Source organism: Mirounga leonina, unplaced genomic scaffold, assembly GCF_011800145.1.
Source record: "Mirounga leonina isolate KUSES-001 unplaced genomic scaffold, KU_Mleo_1.0 Mir_101595, whole genome shotgun sequence".
NCBI lineage: Eukaryota > Metazoa > Chordata > Mammalia > Carnivora > Phocidae > Mirounga > Mirounga leonina.
In genome coordinates this window covers 9,514,894-9,533,793 of record NW_023270158.1, presented here as the reverse complement: position 1 = coordinate 9,533,793, position 18,900 = coordinate 9,514,894, and the positions used below count along the sequence as shown (strand labels likewise).

Genomic DNA, 18,900 nt, shown 5'->3' with positions numbered 1-18,900 from the left:
GGAGTTTAGCTTGTTCCTGGAAAATAACTTGTTTACTTTAAAAGGCTTGGGGATGTGCATAGATTATTATAAAAACAAATATGATGATAGCTTTGTTTAAAAAAGAAGTATGTGATCTTAACAGGAAAAGCAGTTTTAGTACAGTAAGCCTCAAATCATACAGTAATCACCTTAGTTGGCTTTGATATTTTGTTGGCCGTTGATGCTCTTTCTTTTGGTTAAATTCTTCTACTTGTATTCTTAGGTTAAGACATCCGAATTTTACAGATACTCCCGACAGCTGCGCTATGAAGTTGACCAAGCACTGAATTACTTCCAGAACGTCCACCAGCAGCCTTTGTTGGACATGAAATCAAGCCGCATCCGCTCTGCCAAACCCCAAACTACAGTATTCCGAGGAATGATTGGACATAGCATGGTTAACAGTAAAATCCTTCTCTTAAAGAAACCAAGAGTCTGGTGGGAACTGGAGGGCCCCCAAGTTCCTCTGCGCCCAGACTGCCTTGCTATCGTCAATAACTTCGTGTTCTTGTTGGGCGGGGAAGAACTGGGCCCAGATGGCGAATTCCATGCTTCTTCCAAAGTGTTCAGGTATGACCCAAGGCAGAACTCTTGGCTCCGGATGGCAGACATGTCAGTGCCACGTTCAGAGTTTGCAGTTGGTGTTATTGGGAAGTTCATTTACGCCGTAGCTGGCAGAACCAGAGATGAGACTTTCTATTCCACCGAGAGATACGACATCACCAATGATAAATGGGAATTCGTGGATCCTTATCCAGTTAACAAATACGGACACGAAGGGACAGTGCTCAATAACAAGTTGTTTATCACTGGTGGAATCACCTCATCTTCCACCTCCAAACAAGTGTGCGTGTTCGACCCCAGTAAAGAAGGGACCATAGAGCAGCGGACCAGGAGAACGCAAGTGGTTACCAACTGTTGGGAGAATAAGAGCAAAATGAATTACGCAAGATGCTTTCACAAGATGATTTCTTACAACGGCAAGCTTTATGTCTTCGGTGGTGTTTGTGTGATCTTGAGGGCCTCTTTTGAGTCTCAGGGATGCCCTTCCACAGAAGTGTACAACCCAGAGACTGATCAGTGGACCATCTTGGCATCCATGCCAATTGGCAGAAGTGGCCATGGTGTGACTGTGCTGGACAAACAAATAATGGTTCTTGGAGGCCTTTGCTACAATGGTCATTACAGCGATTCCATCCTCACTTTTGATCCGGAAGAAAACAAGTGGAAGGAAGATGAGTACCCGCGGATGCCCTGCAAGCTGGATGGTTTACAAGTGTGCAACCTGCATTTCCCGGAATATATACTGGACGAGGTCAGACGTTGCAACTAATGACATCTTTCTCCCTTTAAAAAAAGCCAAACAAATTTGTTTGTGACAAAGTAGTTAATTAAAAAAAACATAAAGAAAAACCTCACCAGTTTTACTATCAAAGCCATTGGTCTAGTATCGTAAAAAATTTTTCATTCTGTGCTAGCATCCTTTTTTTTTTGGTCTTTTTAGTGGCCTCAAACTCATGCAGTAAGTTCATTCTAAGCGCTAGCTCTTGAAACTACTTCCAGAAGCAGTTGAATAGAGTGATCCACTTATCTGGGAAGTTGATTTTATGCTTTAAACATTTCTTTCAGATGTCAGCGTAGGAGTCCTGCATCTTCTAAGAGAAGACCTGATAAGTGTCACTGGATGTAATTTCGGTTCCTCTCTCGATCTGAAATCTTTTGGAACGTTTATTTCAGTGTATTACAGTCTGGTTAGACCTTTTGGTTTTATGATTTAAGTTTAAAACTCTTGACCTTTTTGCATGGCTTTTTGCTGAAAATGCAAAAATATAAATTTTCTACAAAATTAACTTTTTTATATTCAAAACACTATTTCTAAGCTGCCTTCTCTTACCTGCATTGTGTTAGTGAAAGCATATCCATACTTGCATACATCTTATGAACATATAAGGCACATTTCCTTTTATGCGTGGTTAGGATTCTATATTTTTAAGCTAGTGCACTTGCACACACGGTTTGCCATACTTGTTGAATTTTAGATGTAACGTCTTTTCATGTATTAACATTTTTAGAAAGTTAAAATAACTGGAGTCCTCATTTGGTATCAAAGTAGCCTATCTTCACTCCATACTGATTCAGTAATATTTGAGCTCTATGTATTCCTGAAACATGTATGGATTTCTGAAAACTAACATTTTATATTTTCTTTTCAAAAGTAAACGTTAGTGTTCCTTATCAATGTATGTCTTGTTTTTGAAAATGTTTTTCTTTGCAGTCTGTTTAACATTACCCTGTTTTTAGTGAGAATCGGAGTGGTAGACGCAGCCCGGGCCCTGCGGCGCGCAAGCACTTTTAAAGAGCATTTAGGTAATACCAGACTCCTAAATAGAGGCCCCTTGAAAGTAAGTGCAACTCCCATTCTTTACACTCAGTAAGGCTGCTGCATCTGTTATTGAATGGAAAGTAGCAACTCGTGGAAAATTCGAGCTCATTTTTGACGTAGAGGTAAGAAACAGAATTATAATCTTACTGGTCATATCTACTTGTTTATTTAGTACAGAATACTTAATGGCACTGGGGATGTAAGCCCTCAGCCTTTGTTTAATTTACTGAAAGCTACTAGCATGAAGGATAGTAACCTCGAAGTTCAGAACAGATCAAGAAGAACTGTTGAAAAGCATTTATATAGTAAGTGTTTTAGGATTAGCCGCGCACCTTTCAACTCTTTAAACTCGAAGGAAGCACGCGTAGTTGACAAGATTAAGCAAGCATAACCAGGGAGTGGATCATTCACATTGATGCCATCTTCTCCTGAGTAGAGTCTCTATCTGATACAGACTAGCTCTACACTGGCAAAACTTGCCAGGTCTTAGGATATTGGTGCAATATTGCAATGCCTTCTTCTGTGGCTGTTGTATGAAATTTCTAGTTTCACCTTTTTTTTTTTTTTGCTGCTGCCACCACTGAACACAAAATGGAAGAGTGAAGTCATGGAAATGTGAAGACTTTTGCTTTGCTTTGTTTTGTTTTGTTTTGTTTTGTAATTAGATTAGATAACTATGAAAAAAACACCTGATTTTAAAACTCCACAACTGGAGGCGTTTGAGTTTAAGAAACAGTCAGGTACACAAGTAGTTTTTGAGAAAGAAAAACAGTGGCGTTGGTTTTAGAAATCAAGTTAGTGATGTTCTTTTGTATATGAGACTTAAATTTTTATTAAGTGGTTGTGTCATTTGCTTTCACTTTCTAAAAATGGAATTCGGTATCTTGTTTCCCATGGTAATATGGGTAAAAGGCTTTTTCTACCTTTTAAAAATCATTTCACTTTTGCAAGTTAGGAATTAGGTTAGCCATTTAGTTCTTTTTCTAATACATTAGTTGGTTTACTGTTCTGTGTGTGTGCTGTCTTGCTTTAAAGAAAATAACAGTAATGTCTTCATTATTTTCCTCATCGTTGTCTTTTGCTGGCAAAGACCGAGACAGGGTACCCCTATCAGGCTTTTACACTTCACACACCAGTGGTGGTTCTCTTTAATTGCTTAGATATGACTTCATAGCCCTACTTAGGGTAAGATCTGTGCAGACAGTTGCGTATTCTTGGTCTTCCATTCTCAAGACACAAGACCAAGATCAAAGTTCATGTTTTAGAAAATTTGTGAAATCTTAACTTGAACTAACTCTGGGTTCAGCTTCACACATAAGTCATGTCTGACCTGATGTTAGCTGTAATCAATTTTGAGCTTTAAGAATAGTTGCTATTGCTTGGGTTCTGAATGTATTGAGAAAACTCATCCGTTTATATGTAGTGCTAATATAGGTTGTTTTAAATCCATGATTAACTTACATTCCCTTTTAAAATTATGGTTTAATTGCTGAAAGAGATTTATTTTTGTTATACTAAACTATGGAAAGTTTTTCCATAGAATTTTTTTCAAGTTTATTTTTTGTGTGCTTCATTTAGAACCATTTTTGTTTATATATACATTGTATGTGCTCAAAATAGTGGTTTTAAAAAAATTCAGTCAGATTGGAAACTACACAGTGTAACTGTTGTGATCCTTGTGTGTTTTCACTTTACATTTTAAACAGCAGACTTTACAAAAATAGTCAATCTTCATTAATTTCATCTTAATTAGAAATGTTCTCTTTCATATCTTTGGCCTTCTCAGTTTTGGTTTTAGTCTGCTTAAAGAAAATCCTTGCACTACAGCCATTTCATAAAATTCAAGATTCTCACATTGGACGTTTTATATTGGAAGAAATACTACTGGTTTTAAAAAAAAGCAAAGCTTAATAGAACTATTAGCTTTTCTTGAGACAGCATTCTCTGTGTCCTCATTACTCTGCTCTGTGTGCGTGTTACTCTAATTTGTGAAATATTGACTGAGCCCTTCACTTATCTTTTCTAAAGCAGCACCTTTGGACACCTCATTCTGGGAAGCCTGCTCAAGTCATAGTAAAGGACACACACATTTGTGTGGGGAGAAGTGGTAAAAATGGAGAGTTTTGTCTTAATTACATGAAACTAAGCTTTAAAATATTTTATAACAAATTATTTGAGCTGCATAATCTAAACATGTCAGACGTTCAGTGGGACTATTTTTATATATGTATATGTGGTTGTAGGTCATAACATTTCAGTTTATAATATAAATTGATATTTCAGTTTATAAGCTATCTCTCAGAAAAGACTAGCTCTTTTGAGAATACATAATTTAAAGTTTTAGACTGAAGTAAAACACAACATAGATAATAGTGTAAATTAGATATAACTGAGGGCTATATGGCAGTAAAACTGCTAGTGCCATTTTTCTTTTTTGCCTATTATACATTTTTGATTTTTTTTTTGTACTCTGAACATTTTTAGGGATCATATGTTTGTTCAATCAGATTAGAGTTGGTTTGGGAATAAATATCTTCTAAAAAGAGATTTATCTTAAAAATGAAAGTCCTGAAAAATTAGTTTATTGAGAGTTTATAAAGTCAAATATTCAGTAGACATAGACTGGCATAGGAAAGCTCGTGGAAGTCCTAGCCCTTCAGCTCGTGTACCCGTGCGCCTCGGGTATCGCGTGAGCAACACCGAGAGAACACCATCAGCTCGGTCTGTTCCCCTCAGTATCCTTGGATTCTCGTTTTACATCTGGGAACAGCTGCATTAAAAACCTTATTAATCAGTATATCAGTAAGGATTAGGTGTTTGCTTTCTGAAGGAGAGTTCCAGTGAGGTGGTCAGAGAGGTTATTTTCTACCTAACTTGTATATGCCCTCTACCTCTTGGGCATACTTTGTCTATAGAAAAATATTTTGACCTTTAGGTACATTTTGGGCCAGTAGTCAAATAATCCTAGGGCCAATTTAAAAATCTTAGAATAATTTAAGGTTTGCCTTTTATACCTGTTTTGAAAGCCTTTACATTTTTGTCAGGTAATTTTTCCCAAGCCGTGAATATAATCTATTCAAACATGTTTATGCTATCCATTCTGTTTTTAAATTGAAAAAAAAATGTTAAAAGTGTTTATGAAGAAAAGTTTAAATAAAATATTTTTAATCTTTAAAATCTATTTTTCTCTTATTATTTGCTATCTTTATGCAACCCGTCACTTTCAGAGTCACTCATGACTTGATTAACAGTATACATTTTGTTTTCCTTCAATGTGCCAAGGAAGTGCCACAAAAATGGGATTTCTACCAATGCTTTCAGCCACAGATTCAAATGAGTGCATTAGAGTGAAATTATTTACACTTACATGCAATGGAAATTTTATAATGAAGCCAAGTAATTAAAGTTCCACTAACACAGAGTTTTGCAGAATGGAAATGCAGTGTAGCGATTTTGTAGGTTTCCTTTAGCATTTATGATTGATTGTTCTTAAAGGCATTTCTGAAATTAGTGAATAGGCAGAAATGAAGCTGCTACCTCACAGGCCCTTGGATATACATAGGCTCGTGAGTGCCTTCTTTAAAATGGACTCCTGAGAAATCTCAGCAGGATTCCCTGGATCCTGGCCTCAAGCCACCTTTCCAGCCTCTTTCCCTCTGTCACTTCCCGCACTCCATTCTGTTGTGATTTCTGTTAGTTTCCAGCCTCAAATTACTTGCCTTCTTTCCCCTTCCCTGCTTGCAAAATCCACTTCTTTTCCCACCCCAACTCAGATGCTCTCCTTTCTTCCAGAAACGTGTGTTATTTCTTCCATTGGATTAATTGCCTCTTCTATGCTCAACGTATTCATAGCTCTTCATTTCATTTTGCATAAGAGTTGGGTAGAATTCTTTCACCACAACAACATCATAGTCTCCTTGGACGAAAGGACCTTCTTTTATTCTTCTGTACCTTCACATCTAGCATGATACTTTTTGTGCCCCCCAGGCACGGAGCTAAAATGTTGCAGCCTGTGACAAATTCCATCTGAGCTACAGGCAGATGCTGTAGGCATTTGGAAGAGGGAGATACGGTTCCCCGCCAGTTTTGTCTGCTGCTCAGTCTACACAGTCCCTGCCCTTTCTCTCCGCACCTATGGCTTCAAACAGCTTCTGTCCTGACACCTGTCAAATCTGTGTCTCAACCCAGAGTTCCACCCATCTCCTGAACATCTCGCACATGTTTTGTCAGAATTTCAAACTGAACAAGTACGAACCTGAATGCATTATCTCCTTCCCAAACACCTGCCCCTTGTCCTGTGTTCCCTCTGTTACGTGGCCGTACCATTGCCTGGGACTGTTCAAGTCCAAAGCCCAGGAATGCTCTACCACTGCTTCTTTCCACTTCACCCCAGCATCTTGGTTCGTTCAGGCCCTCATTATTCTTGCTGGCCTCCGGGAGCTGGCTTTCTGATCTATCTCCACAGTCCTTTTTCTACACTGCTGCCAGAGGGAGCTTTTGAAGGGTCAGTCATCCTGAGATTGAACAGCCTTTCATACTCTCCCTTCACTCTGAGAATAAGAGCCAGACTCTGCAGCATGCCACGCAAAGCCCTTTGTGTTTTGCTACCTTTGTACCTGTCCGTTCCTCTACACCCCACATCCTAGCTACGTAAGCAACTTGGCGTCCCCTGAATACGCTATGTGTTTCCTCTGGCCTCTCTGCCTTTGCACATGCTCTTCCCCTTTGCCTTTCCTGGCTAAGCCTTCTTTGGCCTACAAGAATCAGCCTGGACATCATGGCCTTTGTCAAGTCTTGAACGCCTTGGTCCAGGCTAACTGTGCCATTGGTCTTACCACAGCACCTTGTGGACACCCACATCCTGCCTCTTCTGATACCCGGGTTGTAACTCTTCTCTATCTCACCCTTAACTGTACTCCTTGAGGGCAGATACTGTGTCTTGATTTTCCAAGAGTCTGACTTAAGCCAGGCACATGGGAAGGCCTCCTTAAAGAAAAACAGAAACTTGGAAGGTTACCAATGAAATGCTCCTGGTGAGGAGGGGCAGCTGTATTGGAGAGCTCGATTGTCTGCTGAAATTGACCTCCCTGAGGGATTTCCTCCATTCATTTCCACTCCCACCTTTCCCTTGTCTAGAAGGGTAATGCATACAGCTATTATAGTTGTGAACATACTTCTTCCCTTAACATCTCAGTATGTCTGATCCAGGCAGAAATTTTCAAGTAAAACACACCAAAGCATGTTTCAAAGATCATTAATCCCTTGAAGTTCTCTGGGGGCAGAGGGGAATGTGTTCATTGGTCACAATAATGTTGGAAAACACTTCATATATTTTTTCTTTCCTAGAGAATCTCAACAAACAGCATATTAAAAGCTCTGAGAAGTCCTGATCTTAACGCCTTTTGATTTTGTTTAGCTTAGTGTAAACCAAATGTTGACCACAGAGCTCTTTTCGTTTTTTTTTTGTTTTTTTTTTTTCGTGGAATGTATATGATCCTTGAATGCTCTTGAAAAAGCCTGGCTAAGGAATAACTGGAAGAAAACAAGTACAGAGGACCAGTAATTAAGGTGCTCTGGTCTGTACAATTGGATTTCTTCCTGCAGATCCAGTTAAGTTTCCAGGCTGAAGTCGACATTTTGCCAAGGTGACGTTACCCTGGGGATTTGACAGCCCAAGGAAGGTCCCACTTTCTCCCCCAAGGAGTAGGATGAATTTGTACAATGAATCTGTACAACTTGTATGGTTTGCAGAGCAGGACTTCCAGAGTGGCCAGTTAAGGAGCTCAGTAGATCCTATCCCTAAAAAACAATGATAAAACTAAGCAAACTTGTCCCAAAAAATGTAGACTGGAAATTGATCAAAGGCATTCAACAAATGGGAGAAGCATTTATTCGAGAAGATGGGCGGAACCGCTGTAAGAATGGTGGGAGTCTGTGCTATTTCAGCCTGGGCTACTCCCGTCTCAGCTTTCCTTCCCCTAGCTATGTGGCACAGAGGTTCTACCAGGGCCCTCAGAGGGGCCTGCCTTTATTTGGAGCATGACAAGCCCATGTCATTGTTGCCAGCCCTGCAGCCAGCCTGAGGTCTCAGTAATGCTTGGTTTTAGCAGTAGACTGGCAGACAGACCAGCCAGAAATTGAACAGACCTTGGGAATGAGACAGCCTACTTTATCCCTGGTGGTCCGGAAGGCTGTGTTCATGGACAAGGCTGTGTGCACCTAACGGGAGACCTAAGAGGTTCCTAGCAAGCTTCTAATCCCTGAATGGATGTGAGGTCTTGCAAACACAAAATAAAAGCTGGAATAGACTTGGAAACTACTCAGACTTTGAATGCATTCCCCAGGCCACACAAATTCATTAGCCAAGGGTGGAAGCCTTATTGGCTCGAGGTGTTAAAGTGTAACTTCTGATTAATCACTGGCTGACCACTAAGCTATGCTGACTTGGGTGATCCCTGGGAATCCAAACTTAAAAAGAAAAAAATTTAAAAAAAAAAAAGCTGAGCAGAGACATCAATGACCGTACACAAGTTGGGGAGGGGGCAATGGGTGGGGAACAGACTCAGCAGAATTCCTCCAGGCAGATCACAAAGCACACTACAAACCAGAAAATAGCAAAAACACCACACGGAATCCAGAGTAGCTACCATATATTATCTAAAATGTCAAGTTTCCAACAAAAAATTATGAGACATGCAAAGAAACAGGAAAGTGTGACCCATACCCGGGAGGATAAGGAGTCAATAGAAAACTAGCTCTGAGGGATCAGAGCGTTCATGGAAATCAGTATAATTATAGTTTTGTATCCCGTATTTCACATAAAATTTTATTAGAAACAATTTCGCAGCTCATTAAAATTTATTTGAAAATATTTTTAGTGAGTGTTTAGTGTTCCATGATATGGCTATACCATAATTTAACCATGCCTCTATTGTGAGACTACATTTTTAAAGTTCTTTGATTTGATTACACATACACACAAGCATGTAGAGTGTCCAAACTTCTGATTATTTCCTTGATATAATTTCCTAAAGATGAAACTTAAAAATGAACTATTTAAAGTCCCTGAGAAATATTGCTAGATTAAGCTCCAGGAAAGCTGTACAACATAACCCAACATCAGCAGTGGATATGAGTTTCTTTATTACACCGTGTACTAAAAGAAATCAATCATAAGCAATGTAATAGGTGAAAATTATATTTTCAGTTTCTTTGATTACAGTGAATGTTGAGTAATTTTTCACATCTGTTTGCTATGTATGTCCTGTGAATTCCTGTACATGGCGTTTATGCATCTTTCAATGGTATTTTGGTGTTTTGTTATGGATTTGGAGGGATTCCTCATCAACTATGCTTTGCCACGCTTGAGCATACTATTCCAAACGATGACTAGGTATCTTTAAATACTGGAGCAATTAAATCATATAATTAAATTTCAGTAAATGTGAAAAGCAAATAAAACAATTTAGAGAAAACAAAAGAGATGGGAATTGTATTGATAGAGCAAAAGGATTAACAATCAAATATATCTAAGAGATAGATATATGTTGATAAAGATAATGAGAAAGGCATGGTATACATTACATATTTAAAAAGACCTCAGAAGTTAAACAGCATTCTTAGATGCCGAGTATGAGAGGTTTCTTGGTAAGAGTTCCATCTCCTGTAATGGAAACATATATTCAAACTTCTTTTTTAAGATCTTATTTATTTATTTGACAGAGAGAGCAAGCACAAGCAGGGGGTGCTGCAGAGAGAGAGGGAGAAGCAGGCTTCCCGCTGAGCAAGGAGCCCGATGCGGGACTCGATCCAAGGACCCTGGGATCATGACCTGAGCCGAAGGCAGCCGCTTAACTGACTGAGCCACCCAGGTGCCCCTACAGTCAAACTTTTGTTGAATACCTGCAATGTGTGCTGGTAGGAGTGAAGTTAGGTGGGAGTGAAAACAAACAAGATCCACTCTGCTCTCAATGTAATGGGGAAACAATCACTGAAGGCAAGAAAAGGTGTAAATAGAGGGAAAAGCAGGATGCTGTGGGAGCTCGAAGTTACAATTACTGTTGATGAGAAGCAAGGAAAGTTTCATGGAGGGATTGGCATTTCCACTTCGTCATGGCGATTAAGATCTCTCTAGGTGGAGAATACACAAAAGGGTTTCAAGAAAGGATGTTCAGAAAAAGCACAGGAGGTCACATGAAGCATGCACCCAGATCCAATCTAGCAGTCTTTTTTTTTTAAAAGATTTCATTTTTTTATGTTATGTTAATTACCATACATTACATCATTAGTTTTAGATGAAGTGTTCCATGATTCATTGTTTGTGCATAACACCCAGTGCTCCATGCAGAACGTGCCCTCCTCAATACCCATCACCAGGCTAACCCATCCTCCCACCCCCCTCCCCTCTAGAACCCTCAGTTTGTTTTTCAGAGTCCATAGTCTCTCATGGTTCATCTCCCCCTCCGATTTCCCCCCCTTCATTTTTCCCCTCCCGCTATCTTCTTTTTTTTTGTTAACATATAATGTATTATTTGTTTCAGAGGTACCAGTCTGTGATTCAACAGTATTACACAGTTCACAGCGCTCACCATAGCAATACCCTCCCCAATGTCTATCAGCCAGCCACCCCATCCCTCCCACCCCCGCCACCCCAGCAACCGTCAGTTTGTTTCCTGAGATTAAGAATTCCTCATATCGGCGCCTGGGTGGCTCCGCAGGGAGCCTGCTTCTCTCTCCCACTCCCCCTGCTAGTGTCCCCCCTCTCACTGTGTCTCTCTCTGTCAAATAAAAATCTTTTAAAAAAAAAAGAATTCCTCCTATCAGTGAGGTCATATGATACAGGTCTTTCTCTAATCTATCAGTCTTCTATACAAGTGGATGCTAGTACTGGTAGAAATAATCAACATAAAACAGGATATTTGTTACGAATGAAAAAAATGGCTGAAGACTTATTTTAACTCATTAAAAATTTTCTTAAACTGAGAATTAACTAAATTAAAAAAAAACATTGACCATGGAAAATTTAGACTCCATAAAAAAATGACACAATAAAACTGACAATGGCAAAACTTTATACATTTGTAGTCTTAAGATGGGGGCCCTGGAAGCTGACTCCTAGAGGGGAATGAGAATACAAGTAATTTACTTAAGAGGTCATTCCAGAAAGCATCATCAGTTAGGGAGGGGATAGTAAGACAGGGATGGGGAGGAGCCAGTAAAGGATACATCTTCAAGCAGTTTTCCACTGGAGGTAACTGGGTTCGATCCTCCACCCACACCCATGACCTTATAGAACTAGGAAAAACTGTGTAGAACACACCTGAGAGTCATCCCACCAGAGGACATGGAAGCTGGGGTATTTACCCTCCAACTTCCATCTGTCATTGGCTTAGAATTGTGGGGAGTTGCAGGTGTTTGTGCTCAGGAGCCAACCACCATTCTTGTGTACTGAAGGGTGAGTGCCAGGGGGATATCAGTGGATCACCACTATCTACTACGTTTGTTAATGATTCAAAACAATTGGAAGAATCACATTTTCTTGACAAAATTTAGGCCCACAAAATTTGCAACATGGGACCTAATTGCCATAAAAGTAAAATCACTTGTAAGAGGTTAAAATGTAAAACTTTTGATTTGGACAAATTTTAAAACAAATCATAGTGACATTTTTATGAATAAGAATTTTCCAGATGAAAATAATTGCATTAAAATACAAATAAAAGTACTAGAAACATTTTATCTGCCTTATATAGGGAATTGATCTCAAGGAATTAAAGTGATTTGAGTTTGCTTGGGAAAATATGTTCTTCATAAAATTTCTTCGGTGTTGGCATGATTCTGATTAGAATGTTTGTACTAACAAACATGGAGTCACAGTGTCCTCGGGCTCAAAACAAGAAGAGGATCGAAACATCCTGTTCTTGAGTTGCTAGAGGCCAAAAAATGAAGAGGTTTTGTGCCAGGGGAAATTGCATGGGTAAATGCAGAGTGGAAAAGCATATGGAATGCTTTGGGAATGATGAATTCCTTACTGACAGAGCTATGGGAGCAGATGTTAAGCAAAAAAAAAAAATCATATTCATGAATATTCTGTGGATCTGCAGATTTCTTTGTTGAAGGAGGATAAGAGAAAAATTGGATCTTACAGTCCACCAGTAAAACTCCTCACAACTTTTCATTAAAACCTCCCATGACCTTATAGAAAAATAATAAAAATTCATTAAAATAATGAGAGATTGATGGAGAACATAATATAAAATTGTGAATAGCCTTGAAAATTTTAAGGCAAATAGAGTTAGACTGAGAAAAAGAGGTGCATACTTCACCTCCTATGGAATACTCAGGCTTCCCTTCACGAAAGAGAGCAACTGGAGAAAGGTTTGTTTTTGTTTTTGTTTTTTTTTTAAGGTACATTGTTCTTACTACACCAACTGTGTCCTGGTGCAGAAATTCGGGCCTTTACTAGCCAGAGGACTTGTTATTCTTAGCTATTGATCCCAATTAGCTATACTGTGAGGCAGGAAGTTTTGTTCCTGAGTTTTGCCCCTTGCTTGAAACCTGTCTGTGTCCTTTGCCCACCTCTAGTCCCCAGCCCCTCTGCCCACTCTAGCCTCCCAGGCCCCACGCCCTCTAGTCTACCCACTGCCTTTTTACATTTTTACATTGAAACTGAACAACCCTGTTAATCAACTAGGCAGGAAGTAAGGGCAGACTGGCCGTGGTATAAAACCTATCCTCCCCCATTACTCACTCACTGTAGGCAACCACAGACATAGGAAGAACTGTTTAACTTACTGTCATTGGCTTCCAGTACCACAGACGAAGACGACAAGAGGAAGGTGATAACCACAAGGGAAAGCCTGTTAGAAGCTGGAAGGTGGACAGGAAGCCATGCCCATCAACTAACCCACTTTCCAGCTGCAGATTTACCAAGGGGGTGGAAACACTACCCAAATGCATGCAAGTTGGGACTAAAGGCAACCCACACATTCTGTTGACACACTGAGTCTGGGAGGGTCTTCCCCTATTTGTGTATGGATTAAAGAAAAAAGCAAATTGGGGTCTACAAACAAAGATTATGGCATAAAAGAAACAGTTGGAAGACTGAAAGAAAGGAAATACTTCTGGAAAATTATTGGCTTTCAGAGCCAGAAGAAAAAGTACAAACTATTTGGCATCTTCAAAAGATTGCAAATAACCATAACCTCTGTGCACAAGGAGCAGAAGGTCATAGGTACATGAAGAACAAAAGTTGAAAATGTAGTTGACTCAAAGAAGACTGTAAGAAAATTCCTAAGGCAACAACAGAATTAAAATCCGTATGCAGACAGTAAAGAATAGAAAGGCTATTATGGGAAATTCACCTGCTGACAAGAAAGAAATGCTTGAGATACTTTCTAAGAATGCAGGTGAAAACGGCATTCAGTTCTTCACATGCTTCATGAACACCTACTATGTGCCAGTCACTTCTAGGTACTGGATCCAAAGGCCCTCACGTTATCATCAGTGTGAGAGGCAGCCATTAAACACTTAAACACAAATTAACATACAACTGCAAATGATGATGGTTGCCACAACTAAAAACTGATCCTAAAGAGATTGCCTGGGAGAAGTTAGTTCTGATTAGGTAGTTAGGGAGCATCTCTCTAAAGAAGGAAGACAAAGCTGGAGATAGGAAGGATCAGTAAGAGAAAACCAAAAAAATAGAAAGTGGGCAGGGGTGTGTAGCCCTGCAGCAGGACAGCACGTGGGCTATCAGCGAGACGGAAAGAGGACCAGGATATCTGGTTGAGGAGAGGGAGGCGGGGAATGTGACGGACAAATACTAGGGCCAGATCGCAGGAGGCCACCTGAGGCTGGGTGAGAAGTCTGTATTTTATTCTAAGGGAAATGGGAAGTCATCGAAGGGTTCTAAGTAGGTGGCTGATGTGATTTACATCTTTTTTTTTTAAAGATTTTATTTATCTGAGACAGAGAGAATGAGAGAGACAGAGAGCACATGAGAGGGGGGAGGGGTCAGAGGGAGAAGCAGGCTCCCTGCCGAGCAGGGAGCCCGATGCGGGACTCGATCTCGGGACTCCAGGATCATGACCTGAGCTGAAGGCAGTCGCTTAACCAACTGAGCCACCCAGGCGCCCTTTTTTTTTTTGATGTGATTTACATCTTAAAATGTCATCTGGTCCCTGAAAGGGGGAAGCATGGAATTGGAAAGCTCACCAAGGGGGCCCGGGCAGTGTGAAGGGTGATGACCACTAGGACAATGGTGGTGGCTGACACTGCAGGCTGAGAAATGAGTGGCATTTGGACATGCTCTGGAGGTTACAATTGGCACAACTTGGCGATGAAGTGGTTATACGAGGTAGCGGAGAAGAGATGGCCACCGAATGACTCCTGGGTCCATCTTGAACACAGGGCATATGATGATGCCATTAGCTCTGATGGGAAAGACAGGCAGAAGAGCAATTTGGGGAGGGAATAGCAGGAGCGCAGGTCCAAGCCCATTAGCTCTCAGAAGCTTGTGAGGTGTTCAAGGGTGAAGAGGTCAAAAATGTCACCGAATACATCAATCTGGATGCAACTGAGAAGGTCAGAATTAGAGAGATACATTGGCCAGTCACCTGCCATTACAGATAGTACTTAGTTATTTTGACTTTATGTGCCTTTTCCTTATGGAACTATTCAAAGATACACGAAAGTAGACAAAATAATACACTGAATCTTTACTCACCGCAGTACCCATATACTATTTTGCCACGGGAATGGTAAGTCTCCTGCAGAGAATGAGAAAGATCCCAATTCCCACTGCTTACTCCAGTCTGCTTCCTCAACTGAAAAATGAGAATATCGCAACGCACCTCAGGGAGTTCTGGTGACACGAAAAGAGGTTAATCATGTCAACAGTATGTGGTAACCAATGTAAGCCATTCATATTTTTATTGTTGAGTGGGCGATACTGACCCAAAACACAGCAAGGTTTGTGAGTGGAAACAAGTTTCTAAACTCAGGAGAAAGTACTGAACTCATTGAGTTCTTGTGGAGAGAACAAAACAGAAGCTTCTGACACAACTATGGCAAGTTTGGGATTCTCTCAAAGGTGAAGGAAGCCGAGGACACAGCAGGAATCTGAGTGAAATTAAGGTTTCAGTAAAGTGTGAATTGTGCGTGTAAGACTCCGGTGGCCGGCAGTGGAGTCCCCCCTTTACGGTGATGACACTACGTTGAGGGAAAACTCACGTGAAAATCAAGTCAGGGGAAGCCTGGGTGGCTCAGTCGGTTAAGCGACTGCCTTCGGCTCAGATCATGATCCCGGGGTCCTGGGATCGAGCCCCGCATCGAGCTCCCTGCTCAGCAAGGAGCCTGCTTCTCCCTCTGCCCCTCCCCCGCTCATGCTCTCTCTCTCTCTCTCTCTCTCTCTCTCTCTCTGACAAATAAATAAACAGAATCTTGAAAAGAAAAGAAAACGAAGTCAGAAGTCGAGTCAGAGCATGCCATGATGCGGTCTGGTGAGGAGTCTGGGACGGTCTTCGCTGTAAAGAGCGACCCCGAGCGTAGCCAGAACCGCTGGATTCGGAATAAAAGGGTTACGGAGCCCTAAGCTGGGCTCTGGAGCAGAGCTTCTGGAACCTAACGGGCACACAACGCCCCCCCCCAACTCCCGGGGTGGGGGGGTGCTGTGAACCTGCTCTTCTGCTGCAGCGGGGCCAGGACGGCCCGAGACTCTGCATTTCCAACCAGCTCCCGGGCCAGGCCTCTGCGCGGAGCAGCAGGGGTTCCCGGGGTCCGTGGGCAGCGCGGCGGCTCCGCCCGCTGACTTTGCTCCCAGCCGGTGGCCGAGAAGCCACGCCTCACACGCACGCAGCTGCCCCAGAAGGACGGTGGGGCCGGGAAGGGGCAGGAACCCACCGGCCGCGCCGCCCGGCTGGGGGCAGCCAGGGGCTCAGAGTCCTTCGCGCGGACTCACGGGACCCAGGACGGTTGCGGGAAGAGCAGGGGGGCAACCGCTGGGGAGCTGAAGACGGTCCCCGCGTCCACGCCCCCGGGGACTGAGCCTTCGCAGGTGGAGGAGAGAGACGGCCGACACGGAGATCGGACGACCAACACCGAGACGGACAGTACTCGCTGTTCCCAGCCAAGAGATGCAGTCGTGAAAGATCTTCTGGGAAAAGGTTTTCCTGAGCTCGAACATCTCTCTCTGCAGACTGAAAGCTCACCCCACCTCGGGGAAAATCACCTCCCTACACACCGGCACAGCTGGGCAACAATTTTTAAGGCCGACTTTTCACCACAGAAACCCCTGCAGTCCTTAAGACAGGAGGAAACCCACCATTTCCTGAGGGCTCCCCTTGTGTTCTGCACCAGGTGCTTCCATGACTTCTCTCATCTGAAGCTCAGGGCATTCCAGTAAAGCCGTGGTGCCGGCCCTTCAGCTTGACTGGATTCAGGAACTCCATCGATTTGGTCTGGACGCCTTTGCTCTCCAGCTGCCTCAGCTCTCTTCCATCCCAGGCTGTAGCAGACAGGCTCCCTCCACGTGGGCACACGCAGCTTCGGGCTCACGTCGTCGCGGCCCAGGCCCTCTGGAAGAAGGAGAGAGTCTCTCTTCTGGTTTCACCACAGAAGGACTCAGTTGTCTCTGTGCCACGTGCTCGCCGTTGGGTCCATGGCAGCGGCTAAGAGGACGGAGTGAGGTAACTGGCCGGAGGCCGAGGGTACTATCATTGTAAGTCCCCGCAGAATTAAAAGGTTGGAGTGAGGAAAAATAAACAAATGACAGAGAGGAAGGAGGGTTTGGCCAGCAAATGCAAAGGGTCCAAGACAGGGAGGTCTATGAGTTGCCCCACTTTACAGATGATGACAGCAAGGACTGGAGAGGTCAAGTAAGTCGCCCAAGGTCACACAGCTAGAGCTCTCAACCGCTATGCTGGAAGGCAACAAAGTCAGTTTGATTTCAGGCTTCTCTGCAGCATCAGCTTTCAGAAGAAAACGGAGCAACAGCTAGAGTTTTTAGAGAAAAGGCTCGCTAACTGAAGATTCATCCGCTCTGCCAAATCGTCTTTTACAATAATAGGTAACAAATATTAAGCACACACTGTGACAGGAACTGTTCTAAGAGCTTTATATATACTGACTCATTCACTCTACCATCACCCCTCATTTTACAGATGACAGAACTGAGAGTTTAGGTAACTTCCCTAAGAGGCAGGGTGGGGCCCAGGTAATCGGATCTTCTGAGCCTTGCTGTGAACTGTTCTTCCAGACCTCTAGGGTTCAAACATACTGTCAACACACACTCCCGGAAAAAAATTTAATGTACACCATAATAACAAGAGATAAAAAAAGAGTTCAAAAATGAGAAAACTGTGTGAAAATGACAGTTTTTAAAAAGTCTAAATAATTACTCTGTATCTAAATCTAAGATTTTAGTAACAAAGAGAAGAGGGAGGGTATTAAAAGTAAGTTCAACTCGGCCAAATCAGAAGGTACTAAAAGATTACCATTTCATTTAAAAAATTCTGATCATTTAAGAAATACAGCCACAGAATGCTTTTTTAAATTGTTGTCCTGCTTCAGTATTTTACTTAGCAGTTTTCCAAAAACAGCTGGTGCCATAAACTCTTCTAAAGGAAAACAATAAGGTTTTTGCCTTTTTTAAAAGGGTAAATAGTAAGAGTTTTTTTGTAATATGAACTCACAGATTCACACTTACTTGACATGTTTCAAGCCCCTGCAATTATGTTTATGTTCATATCACATTATCCCAACTGTGGGTAGGGGGAGTTTTGACTGGGCCCTTGTGAGTCCTTTTGCCATCTCCTAATGTGTCTCATAGATTTATTAAACAAGACCCACAGAATGCTTAAAGGCCATACATACCAGTCCTAAAAGGAGTAAAAGGAGTATATATGCCTTCCAAAGCAATGAGGAAGATAAAAGCGAATACTCATAAGAGAGAAACAAATCATAAAACAAAGGAAATGGCAAAGAAGCATTTAAAAATAGTATAGAAGAAGATGAAACATAATACATTAAATGTATTCATTATAATGAGAAATATAAATGGAACTTACCTCCTTATTTAAAAATAAAATTTCCCAGACTGGGTTTTTAAAAATCAATTCTATGTTAATTAAAAACAATCCCACAACCGCACAAAAAGATCAATGTAAGAGAATGGGAAGAAATACAAGAAGCAGACACAAATGAAGGAAAACCAAAGATCAAAATACTTAAGTTAGTAGAATTTGACACAAAAACTAAACAAAATGGCCCTGAAATGTATACAATCAAAATATGAAGGACAGAGATTCACTTAATGATATGATTAAGGTCTTATTGAATAGCTTCCTGGAAAGAAACATGTATATGTATTCTAGACATTACGCCTTTTTTCCTAGTGCCCATGGAACACTTACAAATATTGACTATAGACCTGCACTAACAGTGACATGTAAGCAAGGTTCAATTGCTGAAGAAGACTCACGGGACCCAAAATGACA

The 18,900-nt window shown here is 41.5% G+C and overlaps 1 protein-coding gene across 3 annotated transcripts in view; it reads left to right on the top strand.

The window, feature by feature from the left end:
• Positions 1–4,503, top strand: part of KLHL15 (kelch like family member 15) — a 34,196-nt gene extending 29,693 nt beyond the window's left edge. For 2 of the 3 annotated variants that reach the window (XM_035000903.1, XM_035000911.1), the window contains one exon: positions 245–4,503. In XM_035000903.1, the coding sequence (XP_034856794.1) occupies positions 245–1,354 (1,110 nt within the window). In that variant the 3' untranslated portion in view covers positions 1,355–4,503. The remainder of the gene's footprint in view (positions 1–244) is intronic. The other variant, XM_035000919.1, reaches the window with a different exon arrangement.
• The last annotated feature ends 14,397 nt before the right edge of the window (positions 4,504–18,900 follow it).